Source organism: Mesoplodon mirus (genome assembly GCF_964341445.2).
Source record: "Mesoplodon mirus genome assembly, chromosome: 11".
Lineage (NCBI taxonomy): Eukaryota > Metazoa > Chordata > Mammalia > Artiodactyla > Ziphiidae > Mesoplodon > Mesoplodon mirus.
In genome coordinates, this window is record NC_138987.1 from 90,200,611 (window position 1) to 90,220,731 (window position 20,121).

The window sequence follows — 20,121 nt, forward strand, 5'->3', positions numbered from 1 at the left end:
TTGTTTTGCAAGAGTTGAGCAGAGAACAGGTTGATGAGCAACAGAGATAAGATGAGAAGGAAATGTCAGGAAGTTAAGCCTCCTAGCCCAGACCTGTTCAAATTCAGTCTCTAGACTGTTCATCAAGACATTCTCAGTTTTCATCTTACTAAAATCTTAAGTAAACTAATTGAAATAGCTGGGAATAGTCTCCTAATAGAGAAGTTCTTTCTCCAGTAGTAAAGAGATGTCCTAATTACTTCCTTATTAAGAGACACAGACCCTGGTCACTCACAGGTGCTTCAGTTCCCTTGGCCTTCTCAGTTCTGGTCTGGCCACAGTGACTAAGAGGCAGTAGTGACTGTAGATATGAGCCTATCTCCTGCCAGCAATTATCCCGACATATTTCCACTTGACCTCAACACACTTCACAGAGGCCTCTGCTGTAATCACTCTTGGTCACTACCAATTTGGGCTGGATTGGATTCAGTGACTTAGAGGTGAAAGGCTCCATATTCAATTACCAGGCTCCCAGCTTCCTCAATTAATCAAAGACTGACATAATAGTTCTATTACAACTCTTAAAGAAAAGACCAGATCAAATCACTATCATCACTCTATAACCATAAAAAGAAATATTAATAAATATCCTTTATTTAAATATAAAAACCAATACTCTGTGACTTTAAATGAACTTGGTTAGAAGGCATTTCACCTAGCATTTTACTATAGGAAACTTGAACATAATTAAAATGATGATCAAACTATTATCTGAGTTTCTACAGCAGCTTTCTTTGGAGAAACTCAAACATTTTAATATTTATTTTATCGTTTATCCTGCAACATGGTTTGGTGTCTTGGTAATTTGTGAAAGGGTTTATCTGGTCAAAAGGAGTGCTATGAAAAGTTGTATCATGATGGCACAGCCGAACTGCTAACCAAACCGGGATCTGTTATCTGTCATTGTATCAGGAAGTCCTAATGGAGTCAAAGAAAAGGCGAAATCTGAAAGATCATAAAAGAAGCAACAATGAGATTGCGAATCACTAGCAGTAAGTGATTGCAAACATCTAAAGCAATAAAATACTTCTGATGCTAAAGCAATAGCCATATAAACCCAGAGGAAACTACTGGAAAAGTCAAAAGCCAACTAATCTAATCTGAACTTTTAGTGACACTATCAACATACATAAAGTCATTTGAAGAGTTCAAAGTTTAACATTATGTCTGAAATTCAAGGATAAAGTCAAAGCAGAGAAAATATTTCCTTTCATCTTCATGTCAAAATAAGAGACCGCCTTCTACCTAACAAGGAAAGTGAGGATTATTTATATGGCAATTTATATTAAAAAAATAGTACCAGTTCTTTGTGTTAAGGCTGTAAATGAAACTTCAGGTTGTCTTATTCATTAATGTGTTCAAGTTAGAGGCTTCTGAGAGATTCTGAAATGTTTTACTTTGGTGCTTTATTTTGTTACCTTTCTTCCCTTTTTAATATGCTTCCACTGATCTTAGCTTTTTCATTTTTTATATCATCTGTCAGGCACCACCTTGGGCTGGTCACCAGGATGCCAGAACCCTTGTCAGAAGCTTACTCCTTTGAATTCAACCCCTTGGGTGCTAAAATCTTCTCAATCACTTTACTGCCTTTCATCCTTACAATTGTCATCTTTCTGATTGACATTTTGGAAACTTGAAGAACAGTTCCTTTACTAATATGTAATATTTCCAGGCTTGCAGGTTGCTCCCTCCTGACAACATTTGGGGTGTTTGTTAATGCACTAAAAACATGTTGTCTGCAGTACTGCCACCTTGGCAGAGGTGTGACAAGCTGGTTAGACCATGCCAAGGAAAAAAATGGTGGCCGCTACAGTGAGCTCCATGTGGAAAACACAAAATTTTTCTTCACCCTTCTCCCTCTCTTCATTTTTCAGCTCCTCTACAGAATGTGCATTATGCAGGTGAGGAAAGGTAATTAATACTACCCTTAGCAACAACCAAATGATTGCATGTTAACATAACAAGTAAACATTTCTTTTCACCCCAACAAGCGCTTCCCATATACTTCATTAGGCTGTTATCATATAAATACATTACAGGCTTTAATTTTAAGCTAAGTGGGGTCAGACAGAGGCAAACCTGAGGAGGACCTGGGTGTAATGTTTCTCCTATAGAACTATGAATGTCTGTCAGTAGGTGCGGACAATACTTCAGAGAACTTGTCATAAGGCCTAAGAGTAATGCACAAAAATATGAGATCTATGGATAGTTACCCAACTACTACCTTCCAAAGGTTTTGCCTTCCTCCTTGACCAAGCCTTTAAAAACTGGTACTAACAAGTAGCTAAACTGGCTGATTTGAGTACCACCCCCCACTGTACACTTAAGTGTAAACACTAATCAGCAAATGATTCTTTCCCTACCAATTCTTAGTTCCCTTGGTGAATCAGTCCCTATGCTATGAGGGTCAGCAAATTATTACCTGCAGGCCAAATCAGCCCACTGCCTTTTTCATATGTCCTGCAAGGTAAGAAGGTTTTTACATTTTTCTATGGTTTAAAAAAATCAAAAGAAGAAAAATGTTTTGTAGCAAAAGACAATTATATGAAATTCAAAATTCAGTGTCTGTATCCACAGACATAGAAAACAAATTTATGATTACCAAAGGGGAAGGGGGGGTGGGGAGGATAAATTAGGAGTTTGGGATTAACATATACACACTACTATATATAAAATAGGTAACCAACAAGGACCTACTGTATAGCACAAGGGACTATACTCAATATTTTGTAATAGCTTTAAGGGAAAGAATCTGAAAAAGAATATATATATATATATATATATATATATATATATATATATATGAATATATGAATCACTTTGTGGCACACCTGAAACTAACACAACAATGTAAATCAACTATACTTCAATTAAAAAAAAGAAAGTGGCCCACACACAGCAACAAAGACCCAGTGCAGCCAAAAATAAATCAAATTAAATTCAAAAAAAAAAAAAGGAAGAAAATACAATGTTAGAAAAGGATAAGTATAGAACTTCTGTTTGGTTAGAAGGATCTTGTCCTTCTAACCAAACAGAATAAAAACTTCTTCTTTAAAAGAAAAAAAAATCAGTATCCATAAATAAAATTTTACTGGAACACAACCACTCCTGTTTTTTTTGTCATAGTATGTCTGCTTATGCATGAAAACAGCAGAGCTGAGTAGTTGCAACAGAATCCACATGTGGAAATATTGTCTATCTGGCCTTTTACACAAAAGTTTGCTGACCCTTGTTCTAAACAATGCATGAAAGCTAGGCTGATTTAGCAAATTCAACCTCTCTCTTGACTCCACAATAGTAGATGGAACAAAAACACAAAATTACTACCTGTATATATGTCATTAATAGCATGAAAACACACTCCCTCTTGCAAGAGCACCAGAATCACAACTAACTGCTGAATAATCATCAACAGGAAGACACTGGGACTCACCAAAAAAGATACCCTGCATCCAAAGACAAAGGAGAGGTCTCAATGAGATGGTAGGAGGGGTGCAATCACAAAATCAAATCCCATAACTGCTGGGTGGGTGACTCACAAACTAGAGAACACTTATACCACAGAAGTCCACCTGCTGAAGTGAAGGTTCTGAGCCCCACATCAGGCTTCCCAACCTGGGGATCTGGCAACAGGAAAAATTCCCAGAGAATCAGACTTTGAAGGCTAGTGGGATTTGATTGCAGGACTTCCACAGGACTAGGGGAAACAGAGGTTCCACTCTTAGAGGGCACACACAAAATAGTGTGTGCATCAGGACCCAGGGGGAAGGAGCAGTGACCCCATATGAGACCGAACCAGACCTACCTGCTAGTGTTGGAGGGTCTCCTGAAGAGGCGGGGGTGGCTGTGACTAACTGAGGGGACAGGGACACTGGCAGCAGAAGTTTTGGGAAGTACTCCTTGGCATGACCCCTCCCACAGTCCACCATTAGCCCCACTAAAGAAACTGTAGGCCTGAGTGCTGTGTTGCCTCAGGCCAAACAACCAACAGGGAGGGAACTCAGCCCCACTCATCAGCAGACAAGTGGATTAAAGTTTTCCTGAGCTCTGCCCAGCAGACCAACAGCCAGCTATACCCACTACCAGTCCCTCCAATCAGGAAGCTTACACAAGCCTCTTAGATAGCCTCATCCACCAGAGGGCAGACAGCAGAAGCAAGAAAAACTACAATACTGAAACCTGTGGAACAAAAACCACATTTACAGAAAGATAGACAAAATGAAAAGGCAGAGGACTATGTACAAGATGAAGGAACATGATAAAACCCCAGAAAAACAACTAAATGAAGTGGAGACAGGAAAACTTTAAGAAAAATAATTCAGAATAATGATAGTGAAGATGATCCAGTACTTCAGAAAAAGAATGGAGGCAAAGATCGAGAAGATGCAAGAAATGTTCAACAAAGACCTAGAAGAATTAAAGAACAAACATCTAGAAGAATTAAAGAACAAACAAACAGAAATGAACAATATAATAACTGAATTGAAAAATGCACTAGAAGGAATCAATAGCAGAATAACTGAGGCAGAAGAATGGATAAGTGACCTGGAAGACAGAATGGTAGAATTCACTGCTGCAGAACAGAATAAAGAAAAAAGAATGAAAAGAAATGAAGACAGTCTAAGAGACCTCTAAGACAACATTAAAAGCAACAACATTCGCATTATAGGGGTCCCAGAAGGAGAAGGGTGACAGAAAGGACCCAAGAAAATATTTGAAGAAATTATAGTCGAAAATTTCCATAACATGGGAAAGGAAATAGCCACCCAAGTCCAGGATGTGCAGAGAGTCCCAGGCAGGATAAACCCAAGGAGAAAAATGTCAAAACACATAGTAATCAAATTGACAAAAATTAAAGACGTATAAAAATTATTAAAAGAAACAAGGGAGAAACGACAAATACAAGGGAACTCCCATAAGGTTAAGAGCTGATTTCTCAGCAGAAACGCTACAAGCCAGAAGACAGTGGCACGATATACCTAAAGTGATGAAAGGGAAGAACCTACAACCAAGATTACTCTACCCCACAAGGATCTCATTCAGATCCCACTGAGAAATCAAAAGCTTTACAGACAAGCAAAAGCTAAGAAAATTCAGCACCACCAAACCACCTCTACAACAAATGCTAAAGGAATGTCTCTAAATGGGAAACGCAAGAGAAGAAAAGGACCTACAAAAACAAACCCAAAACAGTTAAGAAAATGGTAATAAGAACATACATATCAATAATTACCTTAAATGTGAATGGATTAAGTGCTCCAACCAAAAGACACAGGCTCCCTGAATGGATACAAAAAAAAAGACCCATATACAAGCTGTCTACAAGAGACCCACTTTAGACCTAGGGACACATACAGACTGAAAGTGAAGGGGTGGAAAAAGATATTCCATGCAACTGGAAATCACAAGAAGGCTGGAGTAGCAATACTCATATCAGATAAAATAGATTTTAAAATAATGTTACAAGAGGCAAGCAAGGACACTACATAATAATCAAGGGATCAATCCAAGAAGAAGATATACCAATTATAAATATATATGCACCCAACGTAGGAGCACCTCAATACATAAGGCAAATACTAACAGCTCTAAAAGAGGAAATCAACAGTAACACAATAATAGTGGGGGACTTTAACACCTCACTTACACCAATGGACAGATCATCCAAACAGAAAATGAATAAGGAAACACAAGCGTTAAGTGACACAATAGACCAGATAGATTTAATTGATATTTATAGGACATTCCATCCAAAAACAACAGATTACACTTTCTTCTCAAGTAACCATGGAACATTCTCCAGGATAGATCACATCTTGGGTCACAAATCAAGCCTTGGTAAATTTAAGAAAACTGAAATCATATCAGACATCTTTTCTGACCACAATGCTATGAGATTAGAAATCAATTACATGGGAAATAATGTAAAAAACACAAAAACATGGAGGCTAAACAATGTGTTACTAAATAACTAAGAGATCACTGAAGAAATCAAAGAAGAAATCAGAAAATACCTAGAGACAAATGACAATGAAAACATGATTATCCAAAACCTATGGGATGCAGCAAAAGCAGTTCTAAGAGGGAAGTTTACAGCAATACAATCCTACCTCAAGAAACAAGAAAAATCTCAAATAAACAATCTAACCTTACACCTAAAGGAACTAGAGAAAGAAAGACAAAGAAAACCCAAAGTCAGTAGAAGATAAGAAATCATAAAGATCAGAGCAGAAATAAATGAAATAGAAATGAAGAAAACAATAGCAAAGATCAATAAAACTAAAAGTTTGTTCTTTGAGAAGATAAACAAAATTGATAAACCTTTAGCCAGGCTCATCAAGAAAAAGAGGAAGAGGACTCAAATCAATAAAATTAGAGATGAAAAAGAAGTTACAATGGACACCACAGAAATATAAAGCATCATGAGAGGCTACTACAAGCAACTCTGTGCTAATAAAATGTACAACCTGGAAGAAATGGACAGTCTTACAAAGGTATAACCTTCCAAGACTGAACCAAGAAGAAACAGAAAATATAACAGACCATTCACAAGTAATGAAGTTGAAACTGTGATTAAAATTCTTCCAACAAACAAAAGTCCAGGACCCAATGGCTTCACAGGTGAATTCTATCAAACATTTAGAGAAGAGCTAGCCCCCATCCTTCTCAAACTCTTCTAAAAAATTGCAGAGGAAGAAACACTCCCAAACTCATTCTATGAGGCTGCCACCACCCTGATAACAAAATCAGACAAAGATACTACAAAAAAAAGAAAATTACAAACCTATATCACGGATGAATATAGATGCAAAAATCCTCAACAAAATACTAGCAAACAGAATCCAACAACACATTAAAAGGATCACACACCATGATCAAGTGTGATTTATCCCAGGGATGCAAGGATTCTTCAATATATGCAAATCAATCAATGTGGCACATCATATTAACAAATTGAAGAATGAAAACCATATGATCATCTCAATAGATGCAGAAAAAGCTTTTGACAAAATTCAACACCTATTTATGATAAAAACTCTCCAGAAAGTGGGCACAGAGGGAGCCTAACTCAACATAATAAACATATATGACAAACCATAAAAGACAAACCCACAGCAAACATCATTCTCAATAGTGAAAAACTGAAAGCATTCCCTCTAAGATCAGGAACACGACAAGGATGTCCACACTTGCCACTACTATTCAACTCAGTTTTGGAAGACCTAGCCATGGCAATTAGAGAAGAAAAGGAAATAAAAGGAATACAAATTGGAAAAGAAGAAGTAAAACTGTCACTGTTTGCAGATGACATGATACTATACATAGATAAGCCTAAAGATGTGAGCAGAAATTACTAGAGGTAATCAATGAATTTTGTAAAGTTGCAGGATACAAAATTAATGCACAGAAATCTCTTGCATTCCTATACACTAACAATGAAAGATCAGAAAGAGAAATTAAGGAAACAATCCCATTCACCATTGTAACAAAAAGAATAAAATACCTAGGAATAAACATATCTAAGGAGGTAAAATACCTGTACTCAGAATAATTGTAAGACACTGATGAAAGAAATCAAAGATGACACAAACAGATGGAGAGATATACCATGTTCTTGGGTTGGAAGAATCAATATCATGAAAATGACTATACTACCCAAAGTAATCTACAGATTCAGTGCAATCCTTAGCAGATTAACAGTGACATTTTTTACAGAACTAAAACAAACAATCTTAAAATTTATATGGAGACACAAAAGACCCCAAACATCCAAAGCAATCTTTAGGGAAAAAAATGGAACTGGAGGAATCAGACTCCCTGACTTCAGACTATACTATAAAGCTATAGTAATCAAGACAATATGGTACTGGCACAGAAACCGAAATATAAATCAATGGAACAGGATAGAAAGCCCAGAGATAAACCCACGCACCTATGGTCAACTAGTCTATGAAAAAGGAAGCAAGGATACACAGTGGAGAAAAGTCAGCCTCTTCAGTAAGTGGTGCTGGGAAAACTGGACAGCAACATGTAAAAGAATGAAATGAGAACACTATACACAAAAATAAACTCAAAATGGATTAAAAACCTAAATGTAAGACTGGACACTATAAAATTCTTAGAGGAAAACATAGGAAGAACACTCTTTGACATTAATCACAGCAAGATCTTTTTTGACCCACCTCCTAGAGTAATGGAAATAAAAACAAAAATAAAAAAATGGTACTAATGAAACAAAAGTTTTTGCATAGCAAAGGCAACTGTATACAAGATGAAAAGACAACCCTCATATAGGAGAAAATATTTGCAAAGGAATGAATGGACAAAGGATTAATCTCCAAATATATAAACAGCTCATGCAGCTCAATATTAAAACAAAAAACCCAATCAAAAACTGGGCAGAAGACCTAAATAGACATTTCTCCAAAGAAGACATACAAATGGCCAAGAGGCACACGAAAAGCTGCTCAACATCACTTATTATTAGAGAAATGCAAATCAAAACTACAATGAGGTATCACCCCACACCAGTTAGAATGGGCATCATTAAAAAATCTACAAACAACACATGCTGGAGAGGGTGTGGAGAAAAGGAACCCTCTTGCACGGTTGGTGGGAATGTAAATTGATACAGAGACTATGGAGAACAGTATGGAAGTTCCTTAAAAAACTAAAAATAGAATTACCACATGACCCAGCAATCCCACTACTAGGCATATACCCAGAGAAAACCATAATTCAAAAAAACACATGCACCCTAATGTTCATTGCAGCACTATTTACAATAGCCAGGTCATAGAAGCAACCTAAGTGTCCATCAACAGACGAATGGATAAAGAAGATGTGGTACATATATACAATGGAATATTACCCAGCCATAAAAAGGAACGAAATTGGGTCATTTGTAGAGACATGGATGGATCTAGAGACTGTCATACAGAGTGAAGTAAGTCAGAAAGAGAAAAACAAATATTGTATATTAACGCATATGTGTGGAATCTAGAAAAATGGTACAGATGAACCGGTTTGCAAGGTAGAAATAGAGACAAAGATGTAGAGAACAAATGTATGGACACCAAGGGGGGAAAGCGGCGGGGGGGGTGGGGGTGTGTGTGATGAATTGGGAGATTGGGATTGACATGTAGACACTGATGTGTATAAAACTGATGACTAATAAGAACCTGATGTATATAAAAAAATAAAGATCTAGAGGGGCTACATCCAAGATTCTGAAAGAAGTTGGGGATGTGCTCCTCTGACTTCTTCCAAGTACGCAGTCTGATTCACGTGCTGGAGATTGGTTTGTCACCCTTGCTAGAGACAAACATCCTTCCTCTTCTACTAAGTGGGTTTTCAAATTCTTAAAGAAAAAGGCCGCAGAAAATATTACATTATATTCACACAGAAAATATAAGTAAAGCCACGCCAAATGAATCAGCTTTTTCTAAAACCTCAACTCCAAAAACTCTTTCTTCACAGGAGTTAATATTTCACTTCATGTTGCCAAACAAAACAAACTTTCAGCAATGGTATCAGAGAGACTTGGTGTTGGGAAATACTTTCACTGAGGTTGAAGTCTGATCTGGTGACTCTGTTCTCATGTTAACATCCCCCTTCCACTCCAAGAAACTCATTTAAACATATTTATCACTACAGGGTAGAAACAGTTTGTAAATCCAGGTTATCTGTTTCTAACATATGCCAGGAGTATCAGATGATAGAGTAACTGCTTGGAAATTATTTGGATTATTTTAACATAACTGAACTAAGAGAATCCACACTAAACTTTGGGTGCTTGTTCCTGCCATAAGTAAATGTAACAACTGCTACTTATTAGCTTCTACATAATGCTGGAGTTGTGATGGGCTTCCCTAACTTTTAATGATAAGAGCTCTCAACCAGCTAAGGTCTTTTGCTAACTGTTGATGGTTAGACTTCAAGCTTTGGTAGTGAGTGTATTCTTTTAACCTCAGAAGGGGAGGAGAAAGATGGTAGTTTTGTAAGCTTAGATAGACACTCTAAGCCACAGCTTTGACACACAAGTAAAAGCATGATGCCTATTTAGTTCTAGGGTAGTGTAGGTGAGCAGATAAGGTGTGCATATCTACAGGTGAACTTTTAAAACATATCACCATTTGCATCCCACACACTTTAATCACTGTCTCCCATATTGTTCTAGAACTGTACTGTTCAATATGGTAGCCACTTGTTGCTCTTGAGCATTTGGAATGTGCCTTGTCCAAAATGAAACATACTATACGTGTAAAATACCAGATTTTGAAGACTCAATATGAAAAAAAACAATGTAAATATCTCATTAATAATTTTTATATTGATCATGCTAAAATATTTTTACTTTATTGGGTTAAATAAATGTATTAATTTTTTTTAATATCATGAAAACATCTTAGAATGGAGAAATTAATCATGAGTACAAAATTACTAATGGTTCCATGGGATGCCTCGAACCTTCTGTGCAAATAGCACAAATTACTGATTCTTACCTTCATAATGTAGTGACACCTGATTTTTTTTTTTTACTAAGTTCGAGTCTTCTCTGCAAACTGTTACATATTTTTAAATTTAACATAAATTAGAATAAATTTTGATAAGCTAATTTTAAACATATCACCAAATCTAGATGCTTAGTTTATTGCAAAGAACAAATACTAATACTTATTAACTACCTATATGTGTCAGAACCTCTAAAAGATGACTTCACAGTGTCTAATTTAACCCCCAAAGCAAGCCTACAGGGCAGATTTTATTCTTCTAAATCTGAGTCTCAGAAACATTAAGTGACTTGCAATTGGTTCTTGATTACCCTACTAGCATATGGCAGAGTGGCCATCCCTACCCCAGGCTGGTATCAATGCCCACACTTTGCTGTTACCTACTATGCCTCTCTTGCAGCTGGGTTAAAAATCCCTGGTACAGACCATACAGGTTCCAAAATCATAAACAGTAATGTTATACCAGAAACTTCAAAGAAAATGGTTAGAATGTACTTCTCAAGGGAGGCAGAGGAAACTTCCATTGGCATAGGCTGGAATAAGATTTTTGCCTCCAGATGAAATAATCACCAGTATAAAGACGATCAAAATACCAAGAATAAAACATCATCGAATTCCATATTTTAAATTTAGTAGCCATTATTGACCTTCAGTTCCAAGACATACATTTAAAGTATGTTGATATTAAGGCCAATGATGTTGCCATTTGACATTACTGGCCATTCAAAGGTGAAAATGAATCTTTATTGACAGCTGTTCTTCCTGAATTCTCAGAGGCTTGTATGAAATAAAAGTATTTAAAATTTTTAAAGGAGATGATTTCAGAACTTGAGGCAGAAGCAGAAATGATTTCAAGCTTTCAAGATATCGGGGCCTTTTTTTAGATTATGCAATATATTAATATTGCTTCACTAAAGATTAATAGTACACTTGCCACATTATTAAGTTAACAGGTTTCTGTGTCTGTGATTCATGCTGATAATAACTTTATTCCTGTTAACAATAATTCTCGCTTGAAATCAGTAACAGAAACTTTCAAGTTGTGCTGAGATCCTTTCAGTCTTAGAGTAGTTCCGCTGCCAGCACTATTTTAAAAACCATCATTCATCTTCCTCTAACTGGGGATACATGCTTAATATTTTGATTGAACTAGGCCAGAACAACTAATACTCCCTTCCCTCTTGCCACCTGTACCCAACCAAAACAATCCTGTTTACTATCCCAAGGGTCAAATTAAAAATTGGAAGATAAATTATCACCAGGACATATTTTATACAGATAGAAAGAATCTCAGTGAAAATGTGGTCCATTCCTGGATTTAGGCACTTAACATAGCAATAGGCTCATTTTACAACTGGTGGGCTGGTTAGCAGCTGTACTGACTTATTACTCTGCTTCTCATACCTTCTAGAATTGCACAATTGATAATAGAGAAGGATTTAGTGAAGGTTTCAAACAAGAAGTTATCATTTGGATGTTTGAGCCGGGTTGCTCTTCCAGGATGGAGGTAAGGCAGGACTCCTAATGTAGTTCACGCATTGTAAGAAAAAATGGAGAATCCATTCCTCAAGGACAAGACTTGGGTTGACTTTCTCGCCAAGCCACTCAGTAGCTTTGTGTGCCCCTGGGAATGAAAGAAATACTCTGTGCTACTAATGATAATGACAAAGATGTGATTATTGCAACACAGCTCATGAACTAGAAAAGTGAGGAGATGCCCCTTTTCCTGTGACATTGCGCTTCAGTTCTGATGTTGTGACCTAATGAGAGGTTAGGAATACTTGAAGAGACTCCAAGTTAATGTTAGAGTTTTAGTGAGCATTAGGTTTTTTTAAAAATGAAGAAATTCTAACACTACCTTGAGGGTTTCCAGTGAGGTAGAGGTGTTGTTGGTGTTTTGTTTTGTTTTTGTTTTCATTTTTCATTTCTGCTACTTTACTGTGCAACTTGTTTCATGGAGTTCCCTTTTTGGTCCTCTAGTGCCACACAATTAGTTTAAAAGGAGAGTATAGACACAAGTATGTTTTCTCTCCCTTTTCTCTTTTTACTTGGCTTATGTTAAAAACAAGGCCAATCCAGGGAGCCTATAAAGACAGCCTACAACAAGTAGTGTGTTTCCTCACTGGGTCCCCTTTTCTTAGGGAAAAATCATTCTTACCTATTTCGCCATCAAACTCGATGCTATTTAAAGGATCTGGTCTAACCCAAACTATTTTTTTAATCCAGGTGAAAATGAAAGTCTTAATACTTCCTACTGGCTTTTGCTTTATTGTTGGGAAAAATAAAAAGCTTATTTGCTTATATGCAAAATTTATTACTTGATTTCTTATGTGTCATCCCAAGCACAAAATTAGGGTCACTTTTACTTTTCCAAGGAAAATTAAGAAGATAGATTAGATGACAAAATATTCGTCCATAAAGAATCAGTAGAATTGTCAATAGACTAAACACAGTTCCTATTCTCCTTTGTCAGTTCATAATCATGACCTTGAAGATCCGGGGAACATCCAGCTCATCTGTCACAGAGTACTGGCAAGGGATAAGGCATCTGCCACAGGACAGTTCCTCCAAAGTTACTTTAACCACTCTCTTACTAAACGGCTCTTTCCCCTTTCAAATACAGATTCCTTCAGGATATTATCTGCAGACCATGAATTCCAACCTGAATTTGGGTGGATTTCTTCTGCCAGTTGCAGTAATGAATGTCATCAGCATCCTACCACTACTAATTTTAGCACCTTTCATGGAGTATTTCAGCACCTGCCTACTTCCCTCTAAGAGAGATGGACCATTTCTGTTGGCATGCATTAGTAAGTACAACTTACCATTTCAAGTGAATGGTTTACAACTTTTAAAATAAAAAAACACTGTACTAGGATCTAAGCTAGCTATATGCTCTGGAGTAGAGTCTGATTTTGACAAATTGGGAAGAAGGTGAATTTGAGAGTGATTATGCCCAGCTTCTCAAATCTCTACATAGACATCAGTGCCCCATTTTCTTCTCATCCATTTATGCTTCCTCAGAAGACACACATAAAGACTTGGTGCAAATTCCAGTGCCACCAAATGGCCTCTTCTTCTTCAAGTAAAGAAGTCTCTACTCCTAAGTCGATGCAGAGAATGTTCTTAAAAATTAAGACAAGTAATGGACCTAAAAAATAATGCTGGGCTATACTTGGGAGGCTTTAACTTCTGAAGCAGCAGAAAAAATTATTAAAAGTTCGTTGTATTCACAGCTTTAATATAGTACTTCTTCCAATAGTAAAGTGTATAACAGTAATTTTCAAACATTTTTTCCAGCTTTATTGAGATATAATTGACATACTGTATAAGTTTAAGGTGCACAGTGTCATGAATTGATGCAAGTCTATATTGCAAAATATTTATCACAATAAGGTTAGTTAACACATCCCTGACCTCACATAATTACAGCCTTGCTGTTGTTATGGTCTACTCCTATTTTTTTTAATTAATTAATTTTATTTTATTTATTTTTGGCTACATTGGGTCTTCATTGCTGCACGTGGGCTTTCTCTAGTTGCAGCGAGCGGGGGCTACTCTTCATTGTGGTGTGCGGGCTTCTCATTGCGGTGGCTTCTCTTGTTGTGGAGCACGGGCTCTAGCAGTGGGGGCCTCAGTAGTTGTGGCACATGGGATTTAGAGCACAGGCTCAGTAGTTGTGGCACATGGGCTTAGTTGCTCCGTGGCATGTGGGATCTTCCTGGACCAGGGATCAAACCCATGTCCCCTGCATTGACAGGAGGATTTTTTGGTCTACTCCCATTTTTTAAAGTGAAAAAAAGTGTAGGACTTCTTACTCAGAACACAATCAATAGACTGTAAAATAAAATTTCTGCCAATGAAATGGGAGAGGAGGAGTATTCTGGTCACACTCTCCTCTGCCTCACTGTGGTCCCTCAGGTGCTACTGTGGAACAAGATGACAAACAATGGTACAGGAAAACCAGGCTCAATCTAACGACAAGAGATGGAGATCTCAGCCCCTGCTCTGCTACTGAGCTGCTCCTGAGTGAATTGGAAAAACCACTTAACCTTTCTTGTCTTCTAGTTCATTTTTTTTTTTAATTGAGGGGCATGCCCAAGATAAATTTTGGGTCCCTTTGTTCTGTAAGACTTTTGAAATCATTCAGGGTGACATCAGTACCTGGAGCCCAGTTGGGACACAGAATAAAAGCTCTGTAAATGTTAACTAATATTAAGTCATCATTTGCAAGGGGCAGGTCTCATTGTTTGGTGAGTATAAACACAAAACAAAGGGAGTTTGAAACGCTTAAGAAATAGCATGAGGCTTCCCTGGTGGCACAGTGGTTGAGAGTCCACCTGTCGATGCAGGGGACACAGGTTTGTGCCCCTGTCTGGGAAGATCCCACATGCCGCGGGAGCGGCTGGGCCCGTGAGCCATGGCCGCTGAACCTGCATGTCCGGAGCCTGTGCTCCGCAACGGGAGAGGCCACAACAGTGAGAGGCCCGTGTACTGCAAAAAAAAAAAAGAAAAGAAAAAAAGAAAAAAAAAAGAAATAGCATGCAATGGCAACTTTATGTCTTATCATCTACTTGAGAAATAATTTCATTGAAATAGCCAAGGTCAAGCAACTGAAAGATTCTTTTCTCTTGGTTAACCAGTTGTTATTCCTAATTCCTCCTTTGTAGAGATCTGTGAAGACCAAGCAGTCTTCTAGTAACCCATTATTATATATTTTGCTGTTTCTCTGTTTATAAATTACATTTTAGGATATGTGCTTCCTATTTACCAAAGCCACCAACAAGATCACTCCAGATCACATCACAAAGTAGATTTGTTTTTGGAAAGAACTCAAAGTGACTAAACTCTCCCTAGTTTATTTTATCTTCAACTGTAGAGGTCTTTAGTGCATATTCTGTTTTGATTTATTCCATAAGCCAGTAACCCTGACATTCTTTATTGTCATAGGTTTAGGCAAACTATAAATCTTAATAGGTTTTGACAGACCTGCGCGTCCAGAGCCTGTGCTCCGCAACAGGAGAGGCCACAACAGTGAGAGGAATGCGTACTGCCAAAAAAAAAAAAAAAATCCTTCCTGGGAATTCCCTGGCAGTTCAGTGGTTAGGACTCCACATTTTCACTGCTGACCAGGTGAGGGCTCCGGTTCAATCCCTGGTTAGAGAACTAAGACCCCAAAAGCCATGCAGTGCAGAAAAAAAAAAAAAATCCTGAGAATAAGAAATCTTAAATTCACTTGAAATATGAGCAACTTTCTCTTGGACAATTCTCCACTCTTGCATATTTGAAATCATGTCTATTCTTAAAGAAGTGTGTGTGCTTTTCTGGATAGAGGAAAGTTAGACAGAGTTATCTAACATATTGTTTGATGTTAATGAACTAAATATTCCCTATGAAAATTGGTAACAGACTTATTGGCAGGAAAAATAAAAAAACTAGATTCATCTAAAAAAACTGAGCTATATTCTTCTGTATACAGAATACTGAATTCAGTGGTTTCTAAGCCAGACTCCATTCATTTGTTCATTTACATACTTGTTCACTTATTTGCATAATATTTTGCTATGGGAATATAAAGAGGTATGCATCTTTTTAACTAAATGTTTGCTTAAGTTTTCCATATTCTGCTTGTGATTATGGAAGATGAATAAGTTTTATAAGGACATATAAACATAAACCTAGGGTACTTTTTGATAGTAATTTAAATAACTGAATTAATCTAACATTAAAATTTACTTTCACTTTGAACCCAAGTGCCTTGAAAATGTGAGTGAAGTATATAAGTATATAAATTATGAACATACAAATATTTATGAATTGCTAATTGGAACCTAGGCACCTTCATATACATACCCCACTTAGCTTCATGATAATTCATCATTTACTAGGTCAAGGGTCTCAAAGATAATGTCTTATTTGAATTCAGACCTTCTAATTCTAAGCCCATTGCATCATCATCATCATCATCATCATTATCATTATTCCACTTACCAGCCATACATAGTTCTTAGATTATAGAAGTTATCAGTGTTAATTTGGAATCCTAACTGTGATTTCCAATTAAGGCTATGAAGTGAATGAAAAATTTTGTCATCACAATGAGTAGTTGCTCCTGGAGTCCCCCACTCCCTTTCACATTCAGTCGTTCCCCATCATGTTTAAGGAGGCAGATGGTATAGACAATGACGATGCCTAGTGTTTGACATGGATAATCACAGCCTAGGCCAAGAGTGAGGGATAGAGAAATCTCATTCAGTTGGTCAAACTAGAAATTTAATAAAGGGAAAAAAATGAGCTCACTTTCCTACATCTAGCTTATAAACAATGCAACCTAAGAGGAGTTTCTTATTCAAGATAGGACATTCTTGAGTTTATCAGCTAAAGAAATCAACAAGTGTACCAAAGTACCAACAGTAAAAAATCTCCAAACCTTCCAGAACTGTGAAAGGCAAAGGTTTGATACGCTCAGAGTGTTTCATCAAGACTGTGTTTTCCTAATGTTACATGTGACAGATTTGTCTGTTTAAAAGTCAATCTTAGTACACTAAAAATCTAGAATCAGTGATATCGTGATTTATCCTCTGTCATCATTGGATATCCCGTGTTTTAGCCTTTTTCAGTTCAAAAATGTTTACACCATGAGTATTTCCTTTCCTTACCATTAATTAAAGCCCTGCAGTATGTGGCATTTAGTAGCTAGTGCTGACACCCACAAATATTAATCTGACTAAAATTAGCCTAATTAAGATTGTTATTAAGCCTTATACAAAGCAGAAGTGTACAGCACAGTAGGTAGCAATTATCTTGGCTTTTAAGTAGCATTCATATTGAAATGCAGATGAAGTATATTCAAATATCTGCCAGACCTTCCTCTTTAAAATAAAACTTGAAAATTCAAATTCTAACTTAAAGTCTTTTATGATATAGGTACAGCCAAGATGTTGGTTCCTTTTTGTATAACCATTAACTTCTACTAGTTCTAATAATTGGCAGTGATATAAAATTTCTTTTTGGTTGGAATCAAAATGCTTGATAAATTAAAAACCAAGTCAGAGATCCAATCACCTTCATTGAAAGTAGGATTATTTCATCAAAACTACTTTTTCTCTATTATAGTTTTTAGAATTGTGACATTTTTCCAAGAAACATCACAGTGTATACCCATTGCAAAATACCTGGGAAGACGAAGTGTATAAACACTAAAAGAAGTAATATGCAAATATCTAGCCTGACTAACATGTTCATTCGGTTGTTCACTTGTTTAATAAAAGTACGTTAATGTTCTCAGGTTCTTACTTTTAAAGTTGACATGAACACTGGAATTAAATTTGAGGTGAAGTAGACCATCTAGTAAGCCATCTGAAGCAATAATTTATGCCTTACAGGTACATTTGTATAACTGATCTCCATATAAATGAGTTACCTGTTCCAGATTCAGAAGTTTAAACACAAACTGAAGCTGAATCTCCTGAAATGAGTTCCCAGTGGTCTAAAGAGAAACAAAAGACAGAATATGGATAGCTCAGTTCAAATACAGGAACATACCACTAGTAGGAGAAACAATAAAGCAAAAAACATATGCCATTCTAATAGTGGGTGAGAAAGATCTTCCACAACGGCAGCAGATATGTATGATGATAAAATCACAGCTGTCTCTATAAGAGTGTTTTATGGACACCGGTATATTCTTACATTAGCTAATTTCATATTCTCAGAATTTTCCAAAATCATGGATCCAAGGGCAATTTCTCAAGGACTCAATAGAATTCCATACTTACTGTTGTGTTACATATCAGAGACTCATACATCAAACTACACATAAAAAACCCATAGTTTTCTCAGTGAGGTAAATTTAGCCAATAATGGAAGAATCTTAACATATCTATATTGTAGTATTATATTCTGCTTCAATAGGAAATGGCAAATACAACCGAAATGTTTGAATAAATTCTGACTTTTAAAAATTTCATTGTGGTCTGGTTTGGAAAATTATTACATAGTGGGATAATAGAATAAACTATAAGAGCTTTAAGACTTTTATAGACCTGTCTACAATCACACAGCCAATATTAAAACATACATTATTTATCTGGATATAATATCTCCTTTGGAACCATGTGCTTTATCTTGTAAATACAGATCTGCTAGAGGTGTAAAATGTGTACATTCTGATAAACTGCACTCTGCTTTGGACGAGTTATGATCTAATAGAAGTTAGGAATAAAAATGGAGCAGATTAAATTTAGGTTGGAATCCAACTTTGTTATGAATTTTTAAAAAGCCATTTTTCACTTGCACCAGAGTGCAGTAACAAATAAAAAGCAAATGTAGTTACCTAGATGCTTCAGGTAAAATACACTTTGCCCTAAAATACCTAGGTAAATGAGTTAAATATTTGTGCTTTGCTTGAAATTGTCTGGAGAACTATCTTTCATTGGATTTTCCTAGACCAGATCTCATAGTGCTCTATGCTAGAGAAGTTTAATGTGTGTAGAAATCTTCTTGGATCTTGTTGAATGCAGATCTGATTCAGTCCTTCTAGGATGAAGCTTGAGATTCTGTATGTCTAGCAAGCTTCCAGGTGATCCCTAAGCTGTTGATCAGGGACTATACTTTGAGTTTCAAGGATAGAGCAAGAGGCCAAGAGACTTCTCTCTCACATTTCATGCTTATGTACAGGAAACAGAGACCCAGGTAAAAATGCCACAATTCCGCATCAAGTCAGAGCTAAAATTCATCAGTAAGCAATAAAAACTGATGATTAAACCAAGGTTTGGCCGACCACTACACTCATGGGCCAAATCTGGCCCCTACTGCCCTAGCAAACTGCTTTACATATAGCGGTAGCAGAGTAAATATTAAATTGAATTGACATTTTAGGTCTCTTTCTGGTGAGTCTTAATGTGTCAAGTAATCTAGATAAATCCTGTGATGAATTTTATCTTAAAGGTAGATAATATTAAAATTCCTTTTTAAATATGAACTGTTAACAGAACCAAAATCTCTACTTCATTATGAATGGGCCTCCATGGAACCTAATTTAAAGTAATAATAAATTTTTAAATTCCTCAAATTTTCTGTTATTCAGATTTCCTCCTTTTTTACACCTTCTATTTCTTGAGGTCTCAGTAAAGAGCAGATTTTATGGATACATTTAAATGCTGAGATACAATAAAAAAATCTACTTACCAGTTTCTCTATCAACCAAAACAAACTCTAAGCTATTTAAACATTAGATTGATTTTTCTGAATTGAAAGCTTTGCCTTATCTGAAATTTTATGCAAATTAGCAAAAGGTGACTATCTCTAAATTTCAGGTAAATTCCATCAAGCTAAAGTTTGCCTCTGCTCTAACAATGGAATTAAGTCCAGTAATATGAATGATAAATTGAGAAATGGAATGGTTGCAGTAGATATAAACTGTACCAAAATTGTAACAAAATCTCTACTCATTTTCAAACAAAATTTCCTAGATAATTCCTTAAAAGTAAAAGAGAAAAGTTGAACCACTATCTGAATAATTGCTTCCATTTATATTTGTTTCCTAGTTAATTCACCTTTAATATTT

The 20,121-nt window shown here is 36.4% G+C and overlaps 1 protein-coding gene across 1 annotated transcript in view; it reads left to right on the forward strand.

Moving 5' to 3' along the window:
- Positions 1 to 20,121, forward strand: part of SLC15A5 (solute carrier family 15 member 5) — a gene marked incomplete at its 3' end in the record, with an annotated part of 71,323 nt that overhangs the window by 17,079 nt on the left and 34,123 nt on the right. The window contains 2 exon segments of the mRNA XM_082635331.1: positions 1,679 to 1,940; positions 13,177 to 13,363. Of these exon segments, the coding sequence (XP_082491457.1) occupies positions 1,679 to 1,940; positions 13,177 to 13,363 (449 nt within the window).